The sequence below is a fragment of the Bombus terrestris genome, chromosome 6 (genome assembly GCF_910591885.1).
Source record: "Bombus terrestris chromosome 6, iyBomTerr1.2, whole genome shotgun sequence".
NCBI classification, from domain to species: domain Eukaryota; kingdom Metazoa; phylum Arthropoda; class Insecta; order Hymenoptera; family Apidae; genus Bombus; species Bombus terrestris.
Genome location: NC_063274.1, coordinates 17,665,530 through 17,690,663, shown reverse-complemented (window position 1 = coordinate 17,690,663; position 25,134 = coordinate 17,665,530). Strand labels below are relative to the sequence as shown.

The 25,134-nt window shown below is 31.2% G+C and overlaps 1 protein-coding gene across 1 annotated transcript in view; it reads left to right on the top strand.

Annotated features, from left to right (window-relative positions):
* Positions 1 to 12,807: 12,807 nt before the first annotated feature.
* Positions 12,808 to 25,134, top strand: part of LOC100652264 — an 18,574-nt gene continuing 6,247 nt past the window's right edge. Inside the window, exons 1-6 of the mRNA XM_048406565.1 lie at positions 12,808 to 14,025; positions 14,099 to 14,257; positions 14,598 to 14,803; positions 15,722 to 15,936; positions 16,129 to 16,156; positions 16,303 to 16,382. Coding sequence (XP_048262522.1) covers positions 14,752 to 14,803; positions 15,722 to 15,936; positions 16,129 to 16,156; positions 16,303 to 16,382 — 375 coding nt within the window. The 5' untranslated portion in view covers positions 12,808 to 14,025; positions 14,099 to 14,257; positions 14,598 to 14,751. The remainder of the gene's footprint in view (positions 14,026 to 14,098; positions 14,258 to 14,597; positions 14,804 to 15,721; positions 15,937 to 16,128; positions 16,157 to 16,302; positions 16,383 to 25,134) is intronic.

Below are 25,134 nucleotides of genomic sequence, written 5' to 3'. Positions count from 1 at the left end.
TCTACGACTAGATTTAATGGAACTAATTTCAATTTGACGTTCTTGCATATCCTATTGTTCTAACTTTACCTGTTAGCAAACTTTGTACCATTCATACATTTAATACGATTAGAATTATAACTAGATGTGATTAAGCGCATTAAAAAAATGTTCGAATGAATCGTGAATAAGATATAATTTAAGGAATATATTTAGAACAGTATTTTCTTCAGAACAGGGCGGCGAAGATTATTCATCCTGCATATCCGTACTAAATATTTTAAATTATCGCCACAATAGAGTTGCTCTGCAAATTTGGAACATTTCTCCGCTACATACGTGTGTGAAACGTGAATTTTTAATCCACATCAAATTACGAACTCTCCAAGATCAACTTCAATAGACAAACTATCTCACTAAAGTGACTTAAATTATTATTTATTGATCTCTGGTATGTCTAAGTTGACCTGACGTCTAGATGGGATTGAGGATTATTTTAAAATTCGAACATATACAACCTGAAGGCATGTATTTTTTAATGTTATGAAACATATTATTTTATAATATTTATTGCCTTCTAAATATAAATATGATTTATGCTTGAAACTTCTACCATTAACAAGAAAACAAATTACAACATCGTTTAGATTGACGACAAAATAAGCGTAAAATAACGCAAGTAGATAAGAACTCAATTTCCATCAAAACCAAAGTTAAAACTATTGAAAAATATATATATATAGATTTTAAGATACAACATTTTTACTATTCTATATAAAGAAACGGGAAATTGTTTTATTTGAACATAAAAACACAGTACTCTAAATTTGTCCGACAAAACACGGTTCTATCGATTCTTAATATCACGGAGCAGTGAGCAAGGGTACAATTTCTTATTGATTAGTTATATTCACGAAAAATTCGTCGGCTAACCACCCATGCGAAACTGTAAGTACAAATACATGGCATGGAAAATGAAACGTTGAAAACTCCATCTATGACGCAGTATGTCTAGTGACAAAAGATCAATACACGTTCCTCCAATATGATCTACAATCTAGAAAAAATTCTATAAAATGTTTATCATCTACGTTATTTTATCTTATAGGATTTATTTTTTAAAAGATTTAAAAAGATACTTAGTACTACTACTACTACTATTAGTAATAATACATGTATAATATAAACTATGTGCGTAATCCATTTAATTTTAACCGAAATTAATTTTAACATGAAACTAGTGCCTTGAAAATCAGATAATATATTTGACCAGGAGACCATACTTTTCGTATAACATAGTTTTTCTGTTCGCTACATTCACTAGATATTTTAACTATCAAATACGAAGCATAGTTTAAAAGAATTTTGTCGCGGAACAACCTCAAACTATTAAAACTCGTGGTTTCTGCTTTGGATCGTTAAATACTAGTGTCAATGCCAGGCATATATTAGCATAACGTCATCTAATTATAAGTTTATTTTGACGTTACCTAAACTTGTAATATTTAGTGAACCCTTTGACATTTGGCGCTATATAACCATTTTACGATATATTAGATTAGATATCGTTAGACGAGAAAACTCAACGTGAAAGACGTCAACGAAGATTTATACATTATATACACGTACGAGAGCGAACAACTGACAAATAATTCGCCTTGATTAAATGTGATATTTTTGTCATTTAAATCTTCTTCAAAGATGTTTATTGTCCAATATACTTAGAATTAATTAAATTAAAGTAACAATATTTACTACGATAATAACATTGAAGAGTTTGTGGAAGGTAAATTGTACGTTTGTACCTTTATACGTATAATGTGTAACGTTCGACTTAGATTACGTAACTATGTAAGAAATGCTTTTTTATAATTCAAATCATCAAAAGATTAAATAATATACATAAGTATCTACTTCTCGATTGACAAATTCTAAATCAGAATAAGATACCTTTGGATTTAACAGAATTTTCAAATGTAATTCATATCGAAACGTAGTTAAGGACTAGGCAACACCGTCGCAGAGATTTTCAAATCAGCTAATCGGTATGCTATTACTTCTTTAAAATCACTATTTTTTATATACGTCTGTGAATTTCATAAATCTGTTACACAATAAATAGTAATAGTAATAGTTATATAAAGTTAATATTTTCACACAAATGTTGTAGACACTAAAATTCGATGTATTTTAGGACACTTTATTAATTTTTAGTAATCCTCATAATTTCATGTTGTAATTATCTATAATTGAGTATTTCGAATTCTATAAATTTTAAAACATGGAATTCAATCTAGCTCCAACGATATTAATGTCGTCGATAGAACGTCCGTCCTATCGTGCGGAAATTAGTGGTATTCCCATTTCCAAGTGGTCTCATCTTGGCGTGGCCAGTATTGAATTCATGATGGCCATCAGTATCGAGTCTTACGACTCTATTGTTACTCATGTCAGGGGTTACAGGTCGCCGATATCAGCCCTAGTGACACCAATAGCATCAGTATCGACTTGTACAAGATGGATGTCATCGGTGGCACGAATTATAGCTTTACAGTTAATTATCTTGATCTCAAGGCTGGCCGTTGGTTGCTTTTATAACTCTGCTGTTTTCGATATAATATTATACATGATCCTAACGACATCAACAACCTTGTCAAGCGTTAAACTAATCTTTATCGATTGAAAAGAGCTTCGAATGAACGATGTGACATTTAGTATCCAGTTACGTGATATTAAAACTGACAACATTTTTTCTTCCTACTAAAAATTGGTAACCAAGTATTCTTTATTTTAATTATTTCATAAATATGTCTTGCTCTCTCCGAGTTCTATTGCGAATGAACTGAATGAAATGACGATTCAAGGAGAAGACGGCATGAGTTTCTGCTATCTAGGAAACATGCATAAAATTTAATTAACGAACGACACGGTGGTCTTGCTCCCAACGACAAGTTCAATCAGTATAATCGCGAAATTCTAATCCTTGTGACAGCACTGAGCGCAGCAGAAACTGAACTTCGCATATTCAAGCTGGTAACGAAAATTGACAGGGTGTGAGTGACAAGCCATTATCAAGCTAACGCCGTGGGGTACGATCGACGGTTTATCGATCAAAATATTTCGATAGTCGAACCCCCCGAAAGATAGATGTCCATTTTAATTCGGGAAGTCAAGCTCTTATATATTTCTGGCACTTGTATGAACCTTTGTCGTTTTATTTTAATCAAAATTTAATAGTACGACGCCTATTTGCGTTTATGCTGGATCACGTGCATATAAATTTGTAGCGGTGTAAATATTTTTTCATTATGTTCATTGTAAAATTATCATATTTAATAAATTTTATATCGTCGACAATATTCTATTTATAACATTAGCTATCATTCTCTATTAATTTAGTACGTAACAGATCGATCACTGTTCTTAGTAAAATTTTCATTTAAAAAATACAAATTTTGCATATTATTAATCATTTTATACTACATTCTATACTATATTATAATCATATTTATAGGTGTAATTTATTATTTGCAAGATTTTTACTTTGTGTTTCTTTTTCGTTCGATTATTATTTTTGATTAACAGCAAATAATGCACCATAATTCGATCAGTCCAACGATTATTCAACTGCATAAATGAATGCAACAATGTATGTTGGAATTACGTTGGAATGTCTAACCGTAGACATGGATGATTGATTCTGTGTATAACGTTATCTATAGGAAGCACAATTACCTCGTATGGCATTATTGTAATGTTCACGTGAATATGATCCTTTGCTTTTATCTAATCTCAAATCATAATTTGTCAGCGGTACAATCCTCAGGATCATAAATTGCAAGTGAAATATCACGTGAATGCAACGTTGATCCTTAATTGGTTTCTTACTAGAATTTGTACTTTTCCATCTTACCAAACAAATGAAAAATATATTAAAAGTGGTCCTAATTCGATGGCCAATGATATTGTGCGTTAGTAGAAATATTAAAAGGTGTAATTATTTATTTAGAAATAAAACATTTAAGAATTGCAATCCTTATGATATCCTTGCAAACCTGTAATGACAATAATGAATAAGATAATGATGCTCAAATCAAAACTGTCGATGCTCAAATCAGTTTCCATTCACTTTTCCGGGTCTCTTCGAACTCTCTAGCTCCCTATCACTCGCGTTTCCCCTTGAAGTCAAGCTCCGTAGCTGAAACGCTTCAAGAAATTGCTAATTACATTGCTTTATCGTTCTAGGTCAGTAGTTTTATTTCAAACGATAAAGTACGGCGGCATTCGGAGAGCAAGGCAAAATCTAATTTTTCTTGTACAAGAGAAAACCCATGATTTCGTCGAGAGAAGGTTTAATTTTTTGATTCCATGGAGAAACGGCAGGAAACGTGCCCTCTTTTTCAGCCTTTGTTGAAATAGCAGAACAAAGCTTTGATTTCGTAGAGTCAATAATAAGAGACTATACACTTTTCTTCCGTTTCGAGTAGTGATCGATCGAAGGTAAACCCCGATTAGGTTCCGTGACTGTTCCAATTGTACATATACGACATTCAAGAATTTCGAAATATTATTCATACTGAACAATAGAAAAATTCTTCCTTTCCTTCAAAAATTTCTTTTCATCTTTCATGTACATTTGAAAGATATGTTGATATTATTGAAAATAATTTATGCAACTTAATGCTGCCATTGCTGACGCAAATTTGCAATGATATTTCTTAAAATTCAATTAGAATGAAATCGTAAAAATAACCACGAGCTATGAGATTTATTCACGCTTCCCCTCTAAAGTCTTGGACTACCTATTTGCATCGGTTTTCTCGAAATTATTCCTCGCCGGGACAATCGAATTAGGCTCGTAATTAGGAAAGAGCCAGTGTCGCATGATTATTCGATATACGTCTGATTCAGTTAATACACCTTCCTTTAACTGCTACTTCAGGCTATCGTTTTTGGGAAAAAAGCCTGACATTTTTAGAAGGATTCGCCTCAATTTCGATAATATTCAATTGCAAAATTATACAGAACCTGTAATAATTAAGACAACAGCAACTCTTTCACAATCATTAGATTATGAATATTTATGCAGCTTTATATTTTTACAAATGGTAAAATGTACAAGGTATTATACAACGTACTATACTTTGGATGGTTTATATATCTTTGCGAAACTGAACGAACTTTTAAACGGGACGGATTCCAACTTCTAGAAACTTAGAAGAAAGAAGATCCAACAACAGAAACGGTTACCGCGAATCGAATCTGAAAACCGCTCAGCACAACAATTTCGATTGCGAAACGAGCAGCGACTCCCGAGAAAAAAGAGCCGGATCGACTGATCGTTTGTGCCATTTAGCTTGTCGATTTCGCGCGATCGTTTAAAATATTACTGACGCACTCGTTACCGTTTTCTGTTTATCGCGTAACAAACGGCATCGAACATTTCAGTCAGTGGTCTTTCCATGTCCTCTTTTGCCAGCTCTGTTTTCGTCGTGGTTACATAAATTTCCTGGTTTATTCAAATCCATTTTTCGAACTGACAATCAAATCACGGGCGCAATTAGCGAAATGGAGTTCCCGTCGGCTGCTGGAGATCGTTATAAACACGTGTAATCGCGCGATTCAATTTCTGTTTTAAAACTGCGAATTGAATAATGCTGCTGTGTGCGTGTGTGCAAATTTGATGGTCATCTCTGAATGGAATTCATTCCCTTGGGAGGTAACGAAATATACAGTGGTGGATTATCATAAGATAATACTTAAAATGAAGAATATAACAAATATTTAAAATTGGTACTTATATAGAACGCATTAAAAAGAGAGAACGATACTTGTAAGCTATGATTCTGGATATAAAATCATGAAAAGAAGATCATGCTTCGAACTATTTACCCATCATTAATTTACACACTATGGTCAAATTCGAACAGTGTTATTACTAGACTGCTGATATTTATGGAAATTTATATTTTTATGAATACAACTAAAAGAGTAGAACCTAGTTAGGGATTTGTTTTATTTATTAAATATTATAACAACTACTACACTGCGTATATTTTGTATATTTTTACATATTACGTACATTTAGTGAATATTTGCAGCCATAAATATATAAAAATTATGAATGTTAATGTACAAAATTTATCAAATAAATAAACTGAAAATATTACATATTGTTCGATATAATTTATAATATAAGGTATATTTTGTATTATAAAAATAACAGTCAAGGGAGAAACGAAATAAAAACAGGAATTTAGAAAGTCAAAGGGTGAAGGTAACCGTGTATTCGCGGCTGTTTTTGTACAGAAAATTCGTTCTACGAATTGGACGGCTTAATTCGTCTGCGTGTATTACTCGTTTCACGGTGTGATTGAAAATTACTGGGATTTGCTGGTCTTTTTGTTATCTTTTCTTTTTCAACGTTCATACCACCTCCGCTAAAAGCCCACAACGGTGTTTTCCAATTGCGAGCAACTTCGATCGTGATTGAATTTAAAATAGAGTCTCAAAGGTAAAGGTAATGGTAATCCTGATGTTTTTGATTGAAATGCCGTCTGGATTAATATCTCGCGACAGAACCATTTTATATCCTTTCGCTTCGATATCATTCTATTAAAGTAAATCCTGATCTTTTCAGAAACTTCAAAGGCACACAAATTTCATATCGTTTAATAAGTAACAATTCACGTAAATTTTTCTCATAAACTAGCTCTTTGATAAATATCCAAGCAGCATCTTGCTTGTTGCATAGCCAAGTCATGCCAATTTATTGAAATATCCATTTCTGAATTTACGTCTATATTAAAAATATCCTATTAATTAAATAATTAATTTTATGCAACTTAAAGTTTCTACAAAAATATAGAAAATATTCAAAATATACTCGTTCTAATATTTAATATGTAAATCGATTTTCTGCTTAGGTTATATTTCTTAAATTAATAATCATAGAGATATAAATTTACACTAATATCCACGGTCTAATTTAAAAATCGAAATATTTAAGTACCACTTACTATACCGTGATTCTACAATCGAGAACTATCGCTTTAAAAGACTCGAGTTCACTTAGAAATAAATATTGTATTAAAAATGTTTATTTAGGACTGCATTCGCTCTTATAGTTAGAAAAATAATTTCGTAAAATTAAATAGAAAATTGCAATTTCCATGATTCCATTTGTCGGGAAAACGAATATGTCTAAGATCTCGGAACACAGAATAAAAATAAAAATATCCTCGATCGTTCCTGATGAACGTTCCTCGCTCTTGTGATCGCGTTTGCTAGCCGAGTAATTGTTCGACATGACGAGGAAATAGCATTATAGGTGCGTTGCACTTCACCTCGTTAAATCGAGAAAACCACTTCAGATTGCTCGGCTCGATTCGCGTTTTTCTAGCAGCGTTCAAGGCAAGTGGATGCTTTAATCCCAGGAGCTACGCTCTCGTTCTTCCCGGAATTTATTTTTTGCCAAGATGATTAAATCACCGATATGATTAGCGAGTTGAAACTTCGACCGTCGTATCGCCTTAATTCAGCTATGAAGGATGGTTAATTGGATGGTTGATCGCTTGATCTTTTTCCGTTTTCCGTAATTTACTGTTTACCCTTGTTAATAGTAATAATTAACGCAATTGTTATTTTTATTAACCTAATATTTTTAGAGGAATATTAGAATACAGGTATATGGGAATTATTATAGCTTTTAGACGTATTTCAAAAATTTCCACAAGTTTCATAGATATAATACAGTATTTTTTATTACTCGTCGAAATACTCTAATAAATTGTAGCGAAAACTTGTTGGAAATATATTTTTAATGTACTTTAACGCTTTTAGATGTAAATACAGTAGTTAGGATAAATAAAAATCATATTATCATATAGCATATTGAATTTTAGTAAACTGTGATCTGTTCATACGTGATTTTCATTATGAGAATACTGCACGGTATAATCCATATGAAAGATCATTAATTATTGTTTATTAAATTAGTATCAATGTACTAATTTGTACTTAATTAATACGAAAATATAATGAAACAAAATAGAAAACTTAATATACTTGTATTTAATTCTCTACTTACTTGCGATTTAAGTGATTCTATTTGCAATTATTCTTATTTTAATAACGGGGAGAATCTTACATTTTATTCAAGAATATAAAGCAGAAGAAAGTACTGTCTTAAAGACGTTACGTACTTTTGCAATACGTTTAATATTCTGTGTGCCACCGAAAGATTTATTGCTAGTAGTGTTGGGTTGACTCGAGCATCAACCCGTTTTAATTTATACGGATGTACTTTCTATCTAGATGGTTAGAAGGAGATGGCGACTAATGAATTGCAATTTCAAGGGAGCTCAACCGATGGTAATTCATCGTTATATCGAGAGACGCGACATTTACCTTCCTTTAATCCATCGTTTGCATCATTTCACGGAATAAGTAATTGCACAATAAAACTTATTCAAGGGAAGTTTATCCTTTGAAACTCATCGATTGTAATTCATCGACAGCAACCGCATTCTCTTCTTTCTATTAGTGGTAAAAGCACCGTAATATAAATTCGTTCCATTTATGTATATGGTGCGTTTTCAATTTTATCATATTAAAATTCTATTTAATAGCAAACAAAATTAATATTTCAAGTATAAGTATTTGCAATACTCCATATTTCAAATATGATAATAATTTTATCGTTCTTTTGTACATCATTTTTCTTTATTATTCCCAAGTTTACTTTCATAAATAAAATTCAAATAATAATACAACAGAATACGAAATTCTACAAAATTACAAAAACGCAAATAATGATGCGTGCGTAGAGCGCGTATTTAAGCAGAAACTCGACCATAGGAAAGGATCGTAGCTGCAATATTCCGACAGTAGTCAAAGGCAAATATAGTCTGGCAGTAGTTATAGTCAGGCCACACGGAATTTAAGATTCAACGAAAATTTTTTATTCATTTTAAAATTACTAGTCTTTGCTTGAGCATAGTAAAAGCATAAAAGTAGTAAACAAACGTTTGATATTAATCAAATTGTTTAATTAAATTAGTGATTTAAAATTTTATTCCTGTTATTTACTTTGACTTGTATTAGTTATTATTTCTATATCGAACATCGTAAATATTAAAATGTTGGTTTTGCTGTCCTAATTTTCAGATACATTTCAATATATTAGTTGATATTAGCCAAATATCGATTGAATAATAGGTTTAAATATAAAATTTGGCGTGATAATCTTTCTATGGGATAGTAAGAGAATTGAATTTTCCACCCCAACGAAATTAAATTAACTATTCACGAGGCATTAACCTCGCAATAGTAATCTTCTCTTCGCGTGGCACAAGCTGCAATATTGACTTCCATGGATATTAACTCTGATTCCATATAGCTACTGGCAATCGATAATTGGCCGAGGGTAAAATATTAACAGAATATTTATAAAGACTCTTGTAACGTACCAACGAATATGAGTAATAAAAAATTGGCGATAACAATTCATAACAATACAAGTACCGAGAAAATACAATTTTTACACGTATTTTAAAAAATTATTTAGGAATATAAAATATTATATGCGGAAAATTTTAAAAATCCCGAATACCGAGCTATTCGTGTGAAAATTGAACTGAAATAGACTTTATCAAATAAACCTTCAAATATTCGAAACGTTTCCCCTTGAAATTACACTAACGAGAATGCGCCTTAATTTTCTGGCACAAAAATTTTCCAACATAAGGAATCATGTCGTTAAGTCGTTGACAATTTAATCTTTTAAATCGAATCACATTGAAAGTCCTTACCACAAGTAACACGTCTAGCGTTTGCCAAATCGCAAGAATGATCGTGCAAATAATATCTTCCTACCGTATACTTCCATCAGGCCAGAGAAATTACGAAGAGTCGATACCTATCTAAACCGATTGACATTCCTACAACCTCGATTCGTCTCCCTGACACGAATCGGCCATTAAATTGAATTATCAGCAAAATTAAATTTTTCTTCAACGACATTTTCTGGGTCTTCTTCAATTATTCCATCTCTGTCTTCGATTTTAATCTCAGATAAGGTCTTGATATTTATAGTCGTAAAATTTTGAAAACATTAAATAAATGGATTTTCTCAACATATAAATTTTACACAACATCGACTTTCTGGATAACGTCGAACTTATATTTTTCATGATAGATTTCAGCGTAGATTACTTTCCATTCATAGTGCATAAATTATAATGCTTCTTTATACACATCGATACTATCCACTTTATATTCATAAAGTCAACAGATGTAAGATAGAGACCGATGTTAATTGTTCATAATTACAAGCTGATATTGGACGAAAATTCCATCTTTGAAAGCTTGTTAGAAGAAACTTTGAAGTCTTTTTGCATTACTCGTGTTTTTTTTCCGTACTTTAATCATACCGCAATATCCATAAAGCAGAAGTTTAACTTCTACTGAAATCGAGGCATAAAATCTGATCTATCTGACCGTGTAATTAAAAGTTTTAAAAATCGCCTCACTACCATGATAGCTAGGAACGGATTACTTTATTTTTAATCCCATCTTTCAGTTGTATTATCAAAGGAACAGATTAAAGCTATCTCTTATCATTTCCAAGATATTAAATTATTTTATAAGTTAAAACCTCGTTTATCTGTAAAATATCGACGATATACTATTAAATATCTATACCTCAGAGTCCCTGGAGTTACTATTAAGATCTTTGAAGTTCTAAATCTGAGCTCACAGAATCTTCGAAGTACTAAAACACTTAGAGCTTACGATACTCGAACTCTAGGTTTACTGAAGGATTCTAGATATTTCCCAGGATTTTTCGAAGTCTTCCTCACACATCAGACACATGAATTTCCAGATCTTAGATCAATATCTTTCCAGGCTTACCCAACCTGGATTTTTCCCAGTTTTATTACACGTGATAAATTTAAATATAAAGTTCTAAATTCATAACTCAACGATATTTGTAGCTCTGATATTAGGTTGACGCATACAAAATGTCGTTTCTTAAAATAAAATGTTTGCTACACGTGATTTCTTCGGAACATTAATCCATTTATTATTTATATTAATCAAATTAATTTTGTTTCTAATTCGTTCTTCTTATGCCAATCCTATTCTACGATAAACAGTAGCAACTTCATCAGAGTTAACTATACCATCTTTCCATAGAACAAATATCGTAATTCCTTTTCGTGGCTGAACAGTGAAATCGACGAATTTTCCAAACTGCTGGAATAGCTGTAAACAATTACGATGGCTGTAAAAACAAACAACAGAGGGATGAAATAGAAATCGGAACTCGATGGAATTTGTTACAAAGAAATATTTTATTTGCACCTGAAAATTAAAACAACTATTTCGACCAGATACGTGCTTTTTTTCTGTGACAGCAGTCGTCCAGTATTAAACGGACTCTGCTTAACCGTTTTCTTCGCTATTAAAACGGCGTTGAATTATATAATTACCGAGATACTGGCAGCTAAGGAACGTTATACATTGTATGAAATCTCGAGAGAGTTGTAGCGTTGACGATGGCGAAGAGCGGCCGAGTTATTAGGCAGCGTAATTTCCGCCCGTCGCTTTTTGTGCATAAAAGAGGCGTTGAAGCTTAATGAAGTATATATATATATATAAGAGTATAATATAAAATAATACCAGTGGTATAGTAATTACAAAATTATTGCAATTCTTATAAGATTGTACGCTACTACGTAAAAATATGTAGACATCTGTTTATTTTTAATAAAATGCAATTTAGTTGCAAAATTTGCAATTTAGTTGCAAAATCTTTTTACAAGATTTGGGGTTATTTTATTCTTTGCTAGAGGTGTCGTTAAACATGTTATATTTAATATGATGAAATTTATTTTTGAATGATAATAAAAATTTTGCCATTTATAAATATGAAATATTATGAAGCAGTTTTATTTAAGAAGTAACTAAGAAGTTCCTCGGTGTTATGGTAATTTAAAAAATACAATATTCTAAAGAAAAGGAAAATTTTCATTTCAGAATGATAGAATTTATGTGCGATAACTTCAACAGGGAACTTCCTTTCTGCTATGTATAACTTTCTAAATCTGGTCAACACCAAAATGAGAAACTATAAATCTTATACAATATTTGCCTTTTTCGCCTATCGAAAAGTACAATAATTCTGATTTGCAAGGATTTTTCTGCATTTATGCGTATCAAAATATGAGAACCAGTTTTTAAAAGTGATCATATTAACCTACTTTTTAAATTAACGATATATCAATTTTTTAAATAACAAAAATTTTGTATTATTAAAAAATTATTTAATAAAATGAAGACCCCATTGAACAATGTATTTATATTACGCATTTGTATAATTTTAAAAAGAATTTTTTGAACATTTTATTTTAAAAAATATACATATTCTTCAATTAGTTATTAAAGCTTTGAAGAACTATAAATTGAAGCATTTGAAATATAACTTTCTCGAAAGAAAACTTTAATTGCACCAATTTAGTTTAGTTTCTTCAAAACATTATATATTTCATAAAAATAATTTGCATATGATTTAATGCACTTTCCCAACGTTTAACTGGTTTCGTTATGCTATAACTAAAACATGCTTGGGATCAAACCGTTGTACTTTCTTTATTTATAATTTCTTCTTGAAAATAACAACGTGAGTTCGTACTCGCTTTCCACATGCGGATGCGCCAGTTACAAAAGGGAGTAACTGAAGATTGTTCTAGATAGAGTCGATCGATATTTTTAGACGCTCATTTGTTTTCCCCAGTCTACGTAAGCGCATGATCAATAAAGTTTTTATTGATTCAGAGCGGTGTGATAGATTTATCCGTACAATATTGTAATAACTAATGTGATCCTATCTCCGAACATAAAAATAACAACAAATTACGGGCCTAGGTCCAACAATTAGTTATTATTTTTGTTAAAAATATTATTAATAGTAATAATATTGAGGAGCGCGGAAAGTAACCTAGAAATAAAAAGAAGGGATGCGTGATGAATGATTCAGTGTTGAATATCGTAAGGGCGCTTTATCAAATATATAATAATTGCTCGCATGATACATTTATCGAAAGAACATAAAAATTACGATACGTGGAAATTGCAAATGGAAGCGATACGTGGAAATTGCAAATGGAAGCGACACGAGGAAATTGCAAATGGAAGCGATACGTGGAAATTGCAAATGGAAGCGATACGTGGGAATTGCAAATGGAGGCGATACTCATCAAAGATGAATTGTGGAATAACGGTTCAATAATCAGACCTGAAACAGCGAATAAAGCCTCTTTATGGGATAAAATGAAGGTAAAGCCAAAGCCGATATTATTATTACCATGAATTCGAGTGAGCTATTTCATGCGAAGCATTGCAAAATTTCGCATGAAGTATGGAATAAATTGAAAGAGGTTTACGAATTCAAAGAACCCGCAAGAAAGGTTACGCTCCTAAAGCAATTATTATTCACGAAAATGTCCGGTAGTGAAAGTATGTCCGATCACTTAAATAATTTTTTCAATCGCGTGGATAAATTAAAAGAAATGGATATTGTAGTCGCTGATTATTTATTGTTATCCCTATTATTATATAGCATGCCGAATACATACGAAAATTTTAGATGTGCGATCGAATCGCGGGATCACTTATTTACTCCAGATGCGCTTAAGATAAAATTACTAAAAGAAGCTAATTCTCGTCATAATTCAAATGCTATGCATGATCACTAGAAAGTTCTACAAGTGAAAGATCCAAATAAACACACGAGGTATGATAAAAATAGAAATTCTTCAAATAAAAATGGATTTACTAAAGCTAATAAAGTAAAACATATGGAATGTTTTTATTGCCACGAACGTGGACATAAGGCAAATCAATGCACGAAGAAGAACAATGTTTAAGTGCTTCCAGTATTAGGGATGAAGATAGTCGGTGACATAAACTGTTTTGAATCTATAGAGCAAATCAAAAATCAAAAGGTGAAATTAGCAAATGATGAGTTAGCTGAACATGAAGGTAAAGATACTGCAATATTATTTAGCTATATAAAAATGAATTTGCAAACTTTCAACTGGAAAACACATTTCAGAATTAAAAGCAAATTTAATCTCAGTATCAAAAGTAACAGCAAATGGAAAACGAATTGTATTTACAAATAAAATAGCTACCATAATGGCTAACGAGATTGTTATTTCTGTTAAGCATAGAAGGGATTTATATATTGTAGACACAAAATCCAAATACTCTGGTATGGTATAGGAATATAAAAATAATAACATTTTTTTTTAAATAATTCATCTGCATACATGAAATACAAAACATCTCTGACATTTCCCAAATGCTAAATTTCTGTTTCCAATAATATTCATAATACCTTCTCTGAATTTAAATCCACATAAAAAAAATACTCTAATATTTTAATTATTCATAACGATCAGTAATGAGATTTAATTATTTTTATTTTAAATAAAAAAATTTCGTAACACAGTTCCTTAATATATATAATATGTATGATATATAATATATATAATATATCAATATATACATAATATATAGTATACTACAATGTACTATTACGGAAATTACAGGCAATGTCAAAAACAGACCCTCGACAAAAATGGAGCTTTACAATGATAAATATCTACCAGATATGTCATGACGTTGATACCCTTCTCAATATCCGGGTAAAATTGCATCCATGTTCGTTGACAGATTAAACTGCGTTCCTAAAAGAGAAGCATCATGTTGCATCATGTCCCACGATACACATGTGGGGTCTTCATCAGGCAGCACTGTAAATATTGTACAAGCAAACTTTAACAATTTTATGCAAATAACATCTGCCATGAGCGTTTCCCAAATGACATTCTGTTTCCATATTCCTTATACTCTGAATCTTCAACACAGCTTAGCATAATTGCAAGCGATTTTTTATCATTGCCAATGTATATTCTGTAGCTTATTACAGTTACTGATGTTAATATTCGGACACAGTATTATCTTTATATTTGTTGCTTTGTAGAGAAGTTCTAAATGTCAGGTTATATTCAGTTCTTTTCGAGAATATGAAGAATATTTCGAGAATATGAAAATATATTTATTGTCATTTGAAAATGCGTAAGCAATTTCGTAACACTAGGTTTACGAGTATTTCGTATATACCTATCTCTACGGGACCCGTCAAATTGACGGGTAAACGAAAATACGCATTTTTCATTAAAAAATCGATTTATTCAAATTAAATTTGAAAGGAACAATATTAGGCATCACGTTTAAATAAATTATTAATAAATAAAAAGTCATCTTTTTAAATTATAACTAAAAAAATAACAACAACATTAACACTAGGTTTACGGGACTCGACAATTTGACGGATTTCGAACTTTGAACGATCTCAAAAACCATAATACCAATTTTAACCAGTTTGCATCGTAAATTAATCATTTCATTTAAAGAATTTCTGAATAAAATTATTTTTTCCTAGGCTTTCTAATTTTTGAAATCTGTTAGTAGTATATCTATCTCAACGAGAATCATCAAAATGAACACTTAGCTGATTTCATAAATAATCTGTTTTTCAAAGATAGTGTGCAAAAGTTTCAGTTATCGTAGATATTTCCCAATATTGTCTCCACTTATTGTAAGTACCTACAATAGGGTAATTGAATTTGAGCACAGAATTATCTTATTTTGAACAATCCCCCATTTCCAGCAATCATGAGTAAATCCAAAAGATATAATAAGATATTTAACAAAATTGTCAACATCAATGAAGATTGTTCTGAGAATACCTCCGGAGAAAATCAGTATGAATTAGGCCAATGCAAAGTAGACAGTGAAAGTTCTGAATACATTGGAAGCAGAAAGATAGGATATTGGGATAGTGAAGAGGAACACTTCCTGAATGTGTGTCATAACATGAAAAGGGTGTGTATTCTATTTAGTTCTGTCTCCGAGGATGAAAGGACAAGCATTCCAAGCATATGGCAAAATGTAATAGGTGAAATTGAAATTGCAATTAATGGGACATAGTGCATAAAACTAAAAACAAGGGAATCTAGGGATAAGATGCCAAACATACAGGTGTATGAATAGAAGATAATTATAAACGTGTTCCAGAGACCATTGCTTTTTACAATAAAACAAAGTATGGTATGGATCAAATATTTTTCAAGTATTTTTCCCTTCAAGTATTCTTCAATATTTTCGATTTGGCAGCGATAAACGCGTGGATACTATATAAAGAATGTATCAGATAGAAAATATCCAGAAAGGAATTCATTTTCTGTTTAGCCGAGGAATTAACTGGAGAAAACAAGGACAACATTTACCAAAGAACAGACGCTTCATTCCTGTCACATTCAATGTCAGAAGTGCGAAAAAGTTGCCTATATTGTTATTTTTTTAGTATTAATTTAAAAAAAAGACTTTATTTATTAATAATTTATTTAAACGTGAAGCCTAATATTCAGACTTAATCTGAATAGATCGATTTTTTAATGAAAAATGCGTATTTCCGTTTACTCGTCAATTTGTCGGGTCCCGTAGAGATAGTTATACTACATACAGATTTAAAAAATTAGAAAGCCTAGGAAGAAATAATTTTGTGTATAAATTCTTTGGATGAAATGATTAATTTACGATGCAAAATAGCTAAAATTGGTGCTATGGTTTTTGAGGTATTCAATTTCAAAGTTTGAAATCCGTAAAACTAACGAGTCTCGTAAACCTAGTGATAACACTGGGTTAACAATAACATTAACACTAGATTTACGGGACTCGTCAATTTGACGGATTTCTAACTTTGAAATGAAATATCTCTAAAATCATAGCATAAATTTAAACCACTTTGCATCGTAAATTAATCATTTCATTTAAAGAATTTATGAATAAAATTATTTTTTCCTGGGCTTTCTAATTTTTGAAATCTGTTAGTAGTATATCTATCTCTACAAGAATCATCAAAATGACCACTTAGCTGATTTCATAAATAATCTGTTTTTCAAAGATAGTGTGCAAAAGTTTCAGTTATCGTAGATATTTCCCAATATTGTCTCCACTTATTGTAAGTACTTACAATAGGGTAATTGAATTTGGGCACAGAATTATCTCATTTTGAATAATCCCCCATTTCCAGCAATCATGAGTAAATCCAAAAGATATAATAAGATATTTAACAAAATTGTCAACATCAATGAAGATTGTTCTGAGAATACCTCCGGAGAAAATCAGTATGAATTAGGCCAATGCAAAGTTGACAGTGAAAGTGCTGAATACATTGGAAGCAGAAAGATAGGATATTGGGATAGTGAAGAGGAACACTTCCTGAATGTGTGTCATAACATGAAAAGGGTGTGTATTCTATTTAGTTCTGTCTCCCAGGATGAAAGGACAAGCATTCCAAGCATATGGCAAAATGTAATAGGTGAAATTGAAAGTGCAATTAATGGGACATAGTGCATAAAACTAAAAGCAAGGGAATCTAGGAATAGGATGCCAAACATACAGGAGTATGAATAGAAGATAATTATAAACGTGTTCCAGAGACCATTGCTTTTTACAATAAAACAAAGTATGGTGTGGATCAAATATTTTTCAAGTATTTTTCCCTTCAAGTATTCTTCAATATTTTCGATTTGGCAGCGATAAACGCGTGGATACTATATAAAGAATGTACCAGATAGAAAATATCCAGAAAGGAATTCATTTTCTGTTTAGCCGAGGAATTAACTGGAGAAAACAAGGACAACATTTGCCAAAGAACAGACGCTTCATTGCTGTCACATTCAACGTCAGAAGTGCGAAAAAGTTGCCTATATTGTTATTTTTTTAGTATTAATTTTAAAAAGGACTTTATTTATTAATAATTTATTTAAACGTGAAGCCTAATATTCAGACTTAATCTGAATAGACTGATTTTTTAATGAAAAATGCATATTTCCGTTTTCTCGTCAATTTGTCGGGTCCCGTAGAGATAGTTGTATTACATACAGATTTAAAAAATTAGAAAGCCTAGGAAGAAATAATTTTGTGTATAAATTCTTTGGATGAAATGATTAATTTACGATGCAAAATAGCTAAAATTGGTGCTATGGTTTTTGAGATATACAATTTCAAAGTTCGAAATCCGTCAAACTAACGAGTCCCGTAAACCTAGTGTTAACACTGGGTTAACTATAACACTAACACTAGATTTACGGGACTCGTCAATTTGACGGATTTCTAACTTTGAAATGAAATATCTCAAAAACCATAGCATAAGTTTTAACCACTTTGCATCGTAAATTAATCATTTCATTTAAAGAATTTATGCATAAAATTATTTTTTCCTAGGCTTTCTAATTTTTGAAATCTGTTAGTAGTATATCTATCTCTACAAGAATCATCAAAATGACCACTTAGCTGATTTCATAAATAATATGTTTTTCAAAGATTTTTCAAAAATAATATGTTTTGCAAAAGTTTCAGTTATCGTAGATATTTCCCAATATTGTCTCCACTTATTGTAAGTACTTACAATAGGGTAATTGAATTTGGGCACAGAATTATCTCATTTTGAATAATCCCCCATTTCCAGCAATCATGAGTAAATCCAAAAGATATAATAAGATATTTAACAAAATTGTCAACATCAATGAAGATTGTTCTGAGAATACCTCCGGAGAAAATCAGTATGAATTAGGCCAATGCAAAGTTGACAGTGAAAGTGCTGAATACATTGGAAGCAGAAAGATAGGATATTGGGATAGTGAAGAGGAACACTTCCTGAATGTGTGTCATAACATGAAAAGGGTGTGTATTCTATTTAGTTCTGTCTCCCAGGATGAAAGGACAAGCATTCCAAGCATATGGCAAAATGTAATAGGTGAAATTGAAAGTGCAATTAATGGGACATAGTGCATAAAACTAAAAGCAAGGGAATCTAGGAATAGGATGCCAAACATACAGGAGTATGAATAGAAGATAATTATAAACGTGTTCCAGAGACCATTGCTTTTTACAATAAAACAAAGTATGGTGTGGATCAAATATTTTTCAAGTATTTTTCCCTTCAAGTATTCTTCAATATTTTCGATTTGGCAGCGATAAACGCATGGATACTATATAAAGAATGTACCAGATAGAAAATATCCAGAAAGGAATTCATTTTCTGTTTAGCCGAGGAATTAACTGGAGAAAACAAGGACAACATTTGCCAAAGAACAGACGCTTCATTGCTGTCACATTCAACGTCAGAAGTGCGAAAAAGTTGCCTATATTGTTATTTTTTTAGTATTAATTTTAAAAAGGACTTTATTTATTAATAATTTATTTAAACGTGAAGCCTAATATTCAGACTTAATCTGAATAGACTGATTTTTTAATGAAAAATGCATATTTCCGTTTTCTCGTCAATTTGTCGGGTCCCGTAGAGATAGTTGTATTACATACAGATTTAAAAAATTAGAAAGCCTAGGAAGAAATAATTTTGTGTATAAATTCTTTGGATGAAATGATTAATTTACGATGCAAAATAGCTAAAATTGGTGCTATGGTTTTTGAGATATACAATTTCAAAGTTCGAAATCCGTCAAACTAACGAGTCCCGTAAACCTAGTGTTAACACTGGGTTAACTATAACACTAACACTAGATTTACGGGACTCGTCAATTTGACGGATTTCTAACTTTGAAATGAAATATCTCAAAAACCATAGCATAAGTTTTAACCACTTTGCATCGTAAATTAATCATTTCATTTAAAGAATTTATGCATAAAATTATTTTTTCCTAGGCTTTCTAATTTTTGAAATCTGTTAGTAGTATATCTATCTCTACAAGAATCATCAAAATGACCACTTAGCTGATTTCATAAATAATATGTTTTTCAAAGATTTTTCAAAAATAATATGTTTTGCAAAAGTTTCAGTTATCGTAGATATTTCCCAATATTGTCTCCACTTATTGTAAGTACTTACAATAGGGTAATTGAATTTGGGCACAGAATTATCTCATTTTGAATAATCCCCCATTTCCAGCAATCATGAGTAAATCCAAAAGATATAATAAGATATTTAACAAAATTGTCAACATCAATGAAGATTGTTCTGAGAATACCTCCGGAGAAAATCAGTATGAATTAGGCCAATGCAAAGTTGACAGTGAAAGTGCTGAATACATTGGAAGCAGAAAGATAGGATATTGGGATAGTGAAGAGGAACACTTCCTGAATGTGTGTCATAACATGAAAAGGGTGTGTATTCTATTTAGTTCTGTCTCCCAGGATGAAAGGACAAGCATTCCAAGCATATGGCAAAATGTAATAGGTGAAATTGAAAGTGCAATTAATGGGACATAGTGCATAAAACTAAAAGCAAGGGAATCTAGGAATAGGATGCCAAACATACAGGAGTATGAATAGAAGATAATTATAAACGTGTTCCAGAGACCATTGCTTTTTACAATAAAACAAAGTATGGTGTGGATCAAATATTTTTCAAGTATTTTTCCCTTCAAGTATTCTTCAATATTTTCGATTTGGCAGCGATAAACGCATGGATACTATATAAAGAATGTACCAGATAGAAAATATCCAGAAAGGAATTCATTTTCTGTTTAGCCGAGGAATTAACTGGAGAAAACAAGGACAACATTTGCCAAAGAACAGACGCTTCATTGCTGTCACATTCAACGTCAGAAGTGCGAAAAAGTTGCCTATATTGTTATTTTTTTAGTATTAATTTTAAAAAGGACTTTATTTATTAATAATTTATTTAAACGTGAAGCCTAATATTCAGACTTAATCTGAATAGACTGATTTTTTAATGAAAAATGCATATTTCCGTTTTCTCGTCAATTTGTCGGGTCCCGTAGAGATAGTTGTATTACATACAGATTTAAAAAATTAGAAAGCCTAGGAAGAAATAATTTTGTGTATAAATTCTTTGGATGAAATGATTAATTTACGATGCAAAATAGCTAAAATTGGTGCTATGGTTTTTGAGATATACAATTTCAAAGTTCGAAATCCGTCAAACTAACGAGTCCCGTAAACCTAGTGTTAACACTGGGTTAACTATAACACTAACACTAGATTTACGGGACTCGTCAATTTGACGGATTTCTAACTTTGAAATGAAATATCTCAAAAACCATAGCATAAGTTTTAACCACTTTGCATCGTAAATTAATCATTTCATTTAAAGAATTTATGCATAAAATTATTTTTTCCTAGGCTTTCTAATTTTTGAAATCTGTTAGTAGTATATCTATCTCTACAAGAATCATCAAAATGACCACTTAGCTGATTTCATAAATAATATGTTTTTCAAAGATTTTTCAAAAATAATATGTTTTGCAAAAGTTTCAGTTATCGTAGATATTTCCCAATATTGTCTCCACTTATTGTAAGTACTTACAATAGGGTAATTGAATTTGGGCACAGAATTATCTCATTTTGAATAATCCCCCATTTCCAGCAATCATGAGTAAATCCAAAAGATATAATAAGATATTTAACAAAATTGTCAACATCAATGAAGATTGTTCTGAGAATACCTCCGGAGAAAATCAGTATGAATTAGGCCAATGCAAAGTTGACAGTGAAAGTGCTGAATACATTGGAAGCAGAAAGATAGGATATTGGGATAGTGAAGAGGAACACTTCCTGAATGTGTGTCATAACATGAAAAGGGTGTGTATTCTATTTAGTTCTGTCTCCCAGGATGAAAGGACAAGCATTCCAAGCATATGGCAAAATGTAATAGGTGAAATTGAAAGTGCAATTAATGGGACATAGTGCATAAAACTAAAAGCAAGGGAATCTAGGAATAGGATGCCAAACATACAGGAGTATGAATAGAAGATAATTATAAACGTGTTCCAGAGACCATTGCTTTTTACAATAAAACAAAGTATGGTGTGGATCAAATATTTTTCAAGTATTTTTCCCTTCAAGTATTCTTCAATATTTTCGATTTGGCAGCGATAAACGCATGGATACTATATAAAGAATGTACCAGATAGAAAATATCCAGAAAGGAATTCATTTTCTGTTTAGCCGAGGAATTAACTGGAGAAAACAAGGACAACATTTGCCAAAGAACAGACGCTTCATTGCTGTCACATTCAACGTCAGAAGTGCGAAAAAGTTGCCTATATTGTTATTTTTTTAGTATTAATTTTAAAAAGGACTTTATTTATTAATAATTTATTTAAACGTGAAGCCTAATATTCAGACTTAATCTGAATAGACTGATTTTTTAATGAAAAATGCATATTTCCGTTTTCTCGTCAATTTGTCGGGTCCCGTAGAGATAGTTGTATTACATACAGATTTAAAAAATTAGAAAGCCTAGGAAGAAATAATTTTGTGTATAAATTCTTTGGATGAAATGATTAATTTACGATGCAAAATAGCTAAAATTGGTGCTATGGTTTTTGAGATATACAATTTCAAAGTTCGAAATCCGTCAAACTAACGAGTCCCGTAAACCTAGTGTTAACACTGGGTTAACTATAACACTAACACTAGATTTACGGGACTCGTCAATTTGACGGATTTCTAACTTTGAAATGAAATATCTCAAAAACCATAGCATAAGTTTTAACCACTTTGCATCGTAAATTAATCATTTCATTTAAAGAATTTATGCATAAAATTATTTTTTCCTAGGCTTTCTAATTTTTGAAATCTGTTAGTAGTATATCTATCTCTACAAGAATCATCAAAATGACCACTTAGCTGATTTCATAAATAATATGTTTTTCAAAGATTTTTCAAAAATAATATGTTTTGCAAAAGTTTCAGTTATCGTAGATATTTCCCAATATTGTCTCCACTTATTGTAAGTACTTACAATAGGGTAATTGAATTTGGGCACAGAATTATCTCATTTTGAATAATCCCCCATTTCCAGCAATCATGAGTAAATCCAAAAGATATAATAAGATATTTAACAAAATTGTCAACATCAATGAAGATTGTTCTGAGAATACCTCCGGAGAAAATCAGTATGAATTAGGCCAATGCAAAGTTGACAGTGAAAGTGCTGAATACATTGGAAGCAGAAAGATAGGATATTGGGATAGTGAAGAGGAACACTTCCTGAATGTGTGTCATAACATGAAAAGGGTGTGTATTCTATTTAGTTCTGTCTCCCAGGATGAAAGGACAAGCATTCCAAGCATATGGCAAAATGTAATAGGTGAAATTGAAAGTGCAATTAATGGGACATAGTGCATAAAACTAAAAGCAAGGGAATCTAGGAATAGGATGCCAAACATACAGGAGTATGAATAGAAGATAATTATAAACGTGTTCCAGAGACCATTGCTTTTTACAATAAAACAAAGTATGGTGTGGATCAAATATTTTTCAAGTATTTTTCCCTTCAAGTATTCTTCAATATTTTCGATTTGGCAGCGATAAACGCGTGGATACTATATAAAGAATGTACCAGATAGAAAATATCCAGAAAGGAATTCATTTTCTGTTTAGCCGAGGAATTAACTGGAGAAAACAAGGACAACATTTGCCAAAGAACAGACGCTTCATTGCTGTCACATTCAACGTCAGAAGTGCGAAAAAGTTGCCTATATTGTTATTTTTTTAGTATTAATTTTAAAAAGGACTTTATTTATTAATAATTTATTTAAACGTGAAGCCTAATATTCAGACTTAATCTGAATAGACTGATTTTTTAATGAAAAATGCATATTTCCGTTTTCTCGTCAATTTGTCGGGTCCCGTAGAGATAGTTGTATTACATACAGATTTAAAAAATTAGAAAGCCTAGGAAGAAATAATTTTGTGTATAAATTCTTTGGATGAAATGATTAATTTACGATGCAAAATAGCTAAAATTGGTGCTATGGTTTTTGAGATATACAATTTCAAAGTTCGAAATCCGTCAAACTAACGAGTCCCGTAAACCTAGTGTTAACACTGGGTTAACTATAACACTAACACTAGATTTACGGGACTCGTCAATTTGACGGATTTCTAACTTTGAAATGAAATATCTCAAAAACCATAGCATAAGTTTTAACCACTTTGCATCGTAAATTAATCATTTCATTTAAAGAATTTATGCATAAAATTATTTTTTCCTAGGCTTTCTAATTTTTGAAATCTGTTAGTAGTATATCTATCTCTACAAGAATCATCAAAATGACCACTTAGCTGATTTCATAAATAATATGTTTTTCAAAGATTTTTCAAAAATAATATGTTTTGCAAAAGTTTCAGTTATCGTAGATATTTCCCAATATTGTCTCCACTTATTGTAAGTACTTACAATAGGGTAATTGAATTTGGGCACAGAATTATCTCATTTTGAATAATCCCCCATTTCCAGCAATCATGAGTAAATCCAAAAGATATAATAAGATATTTAACAAAATTGTCAACATCAATGAAGATTGTTCTGAGAATACCTCCGGAGAAAATCAGTATGAATTAGGCCAATGCAAAGTTGACAGTGAAAGTGCTGAATACATTGGAAGCAGAAAGATAGGATATTGGGATAGTGAAGAGGAACACTTCCTGAATGTGTGTCATAACATGAAAAGGGTGTGTATTCTATTTAGTTCTGTCTCCCAGGATGAAAGGACAAGCATTCCAAGCATATGGCAAAATGTAATAGGTGAAATTGAAAGTGCAATTAATGGGACATAGTGCATAAAACTAAAAGCAAGGGAATCTAGGAATAGGATGCCAAACATACAGGAGTATGAATAGAAGATAATTATAAACGTGTTCCAGAGACCATTGCTTTTTACAATAAAACAAAGTATGGTGTGGATCAAATATTTTTCAAGTATTTTTCCCTTCAAGTATTCTTCAATATTTTCGATTTGGCAGCGATAAACGCGTGGATACTATATAAAGAATGTACCAGATAGAAAATATCCAGAAAGGAATTCATTTTCTGTTTAGCCGAGGAATTAACTGGAGAAAACAAGGACAACATTTGCCAAAGAACAGACGCTTCATTGCTGTCACATTCAACGTCAGAAGTGCGAAAAAGTTGCCTATATTGTTATTTTTTTAGTATTAATTTTAAAAAGGACTTTATTTATTAATAATTTATTTAAACGTGAAGCCTAATATTCAGACTTAATCTGAATAGACTGATTTTTTAAT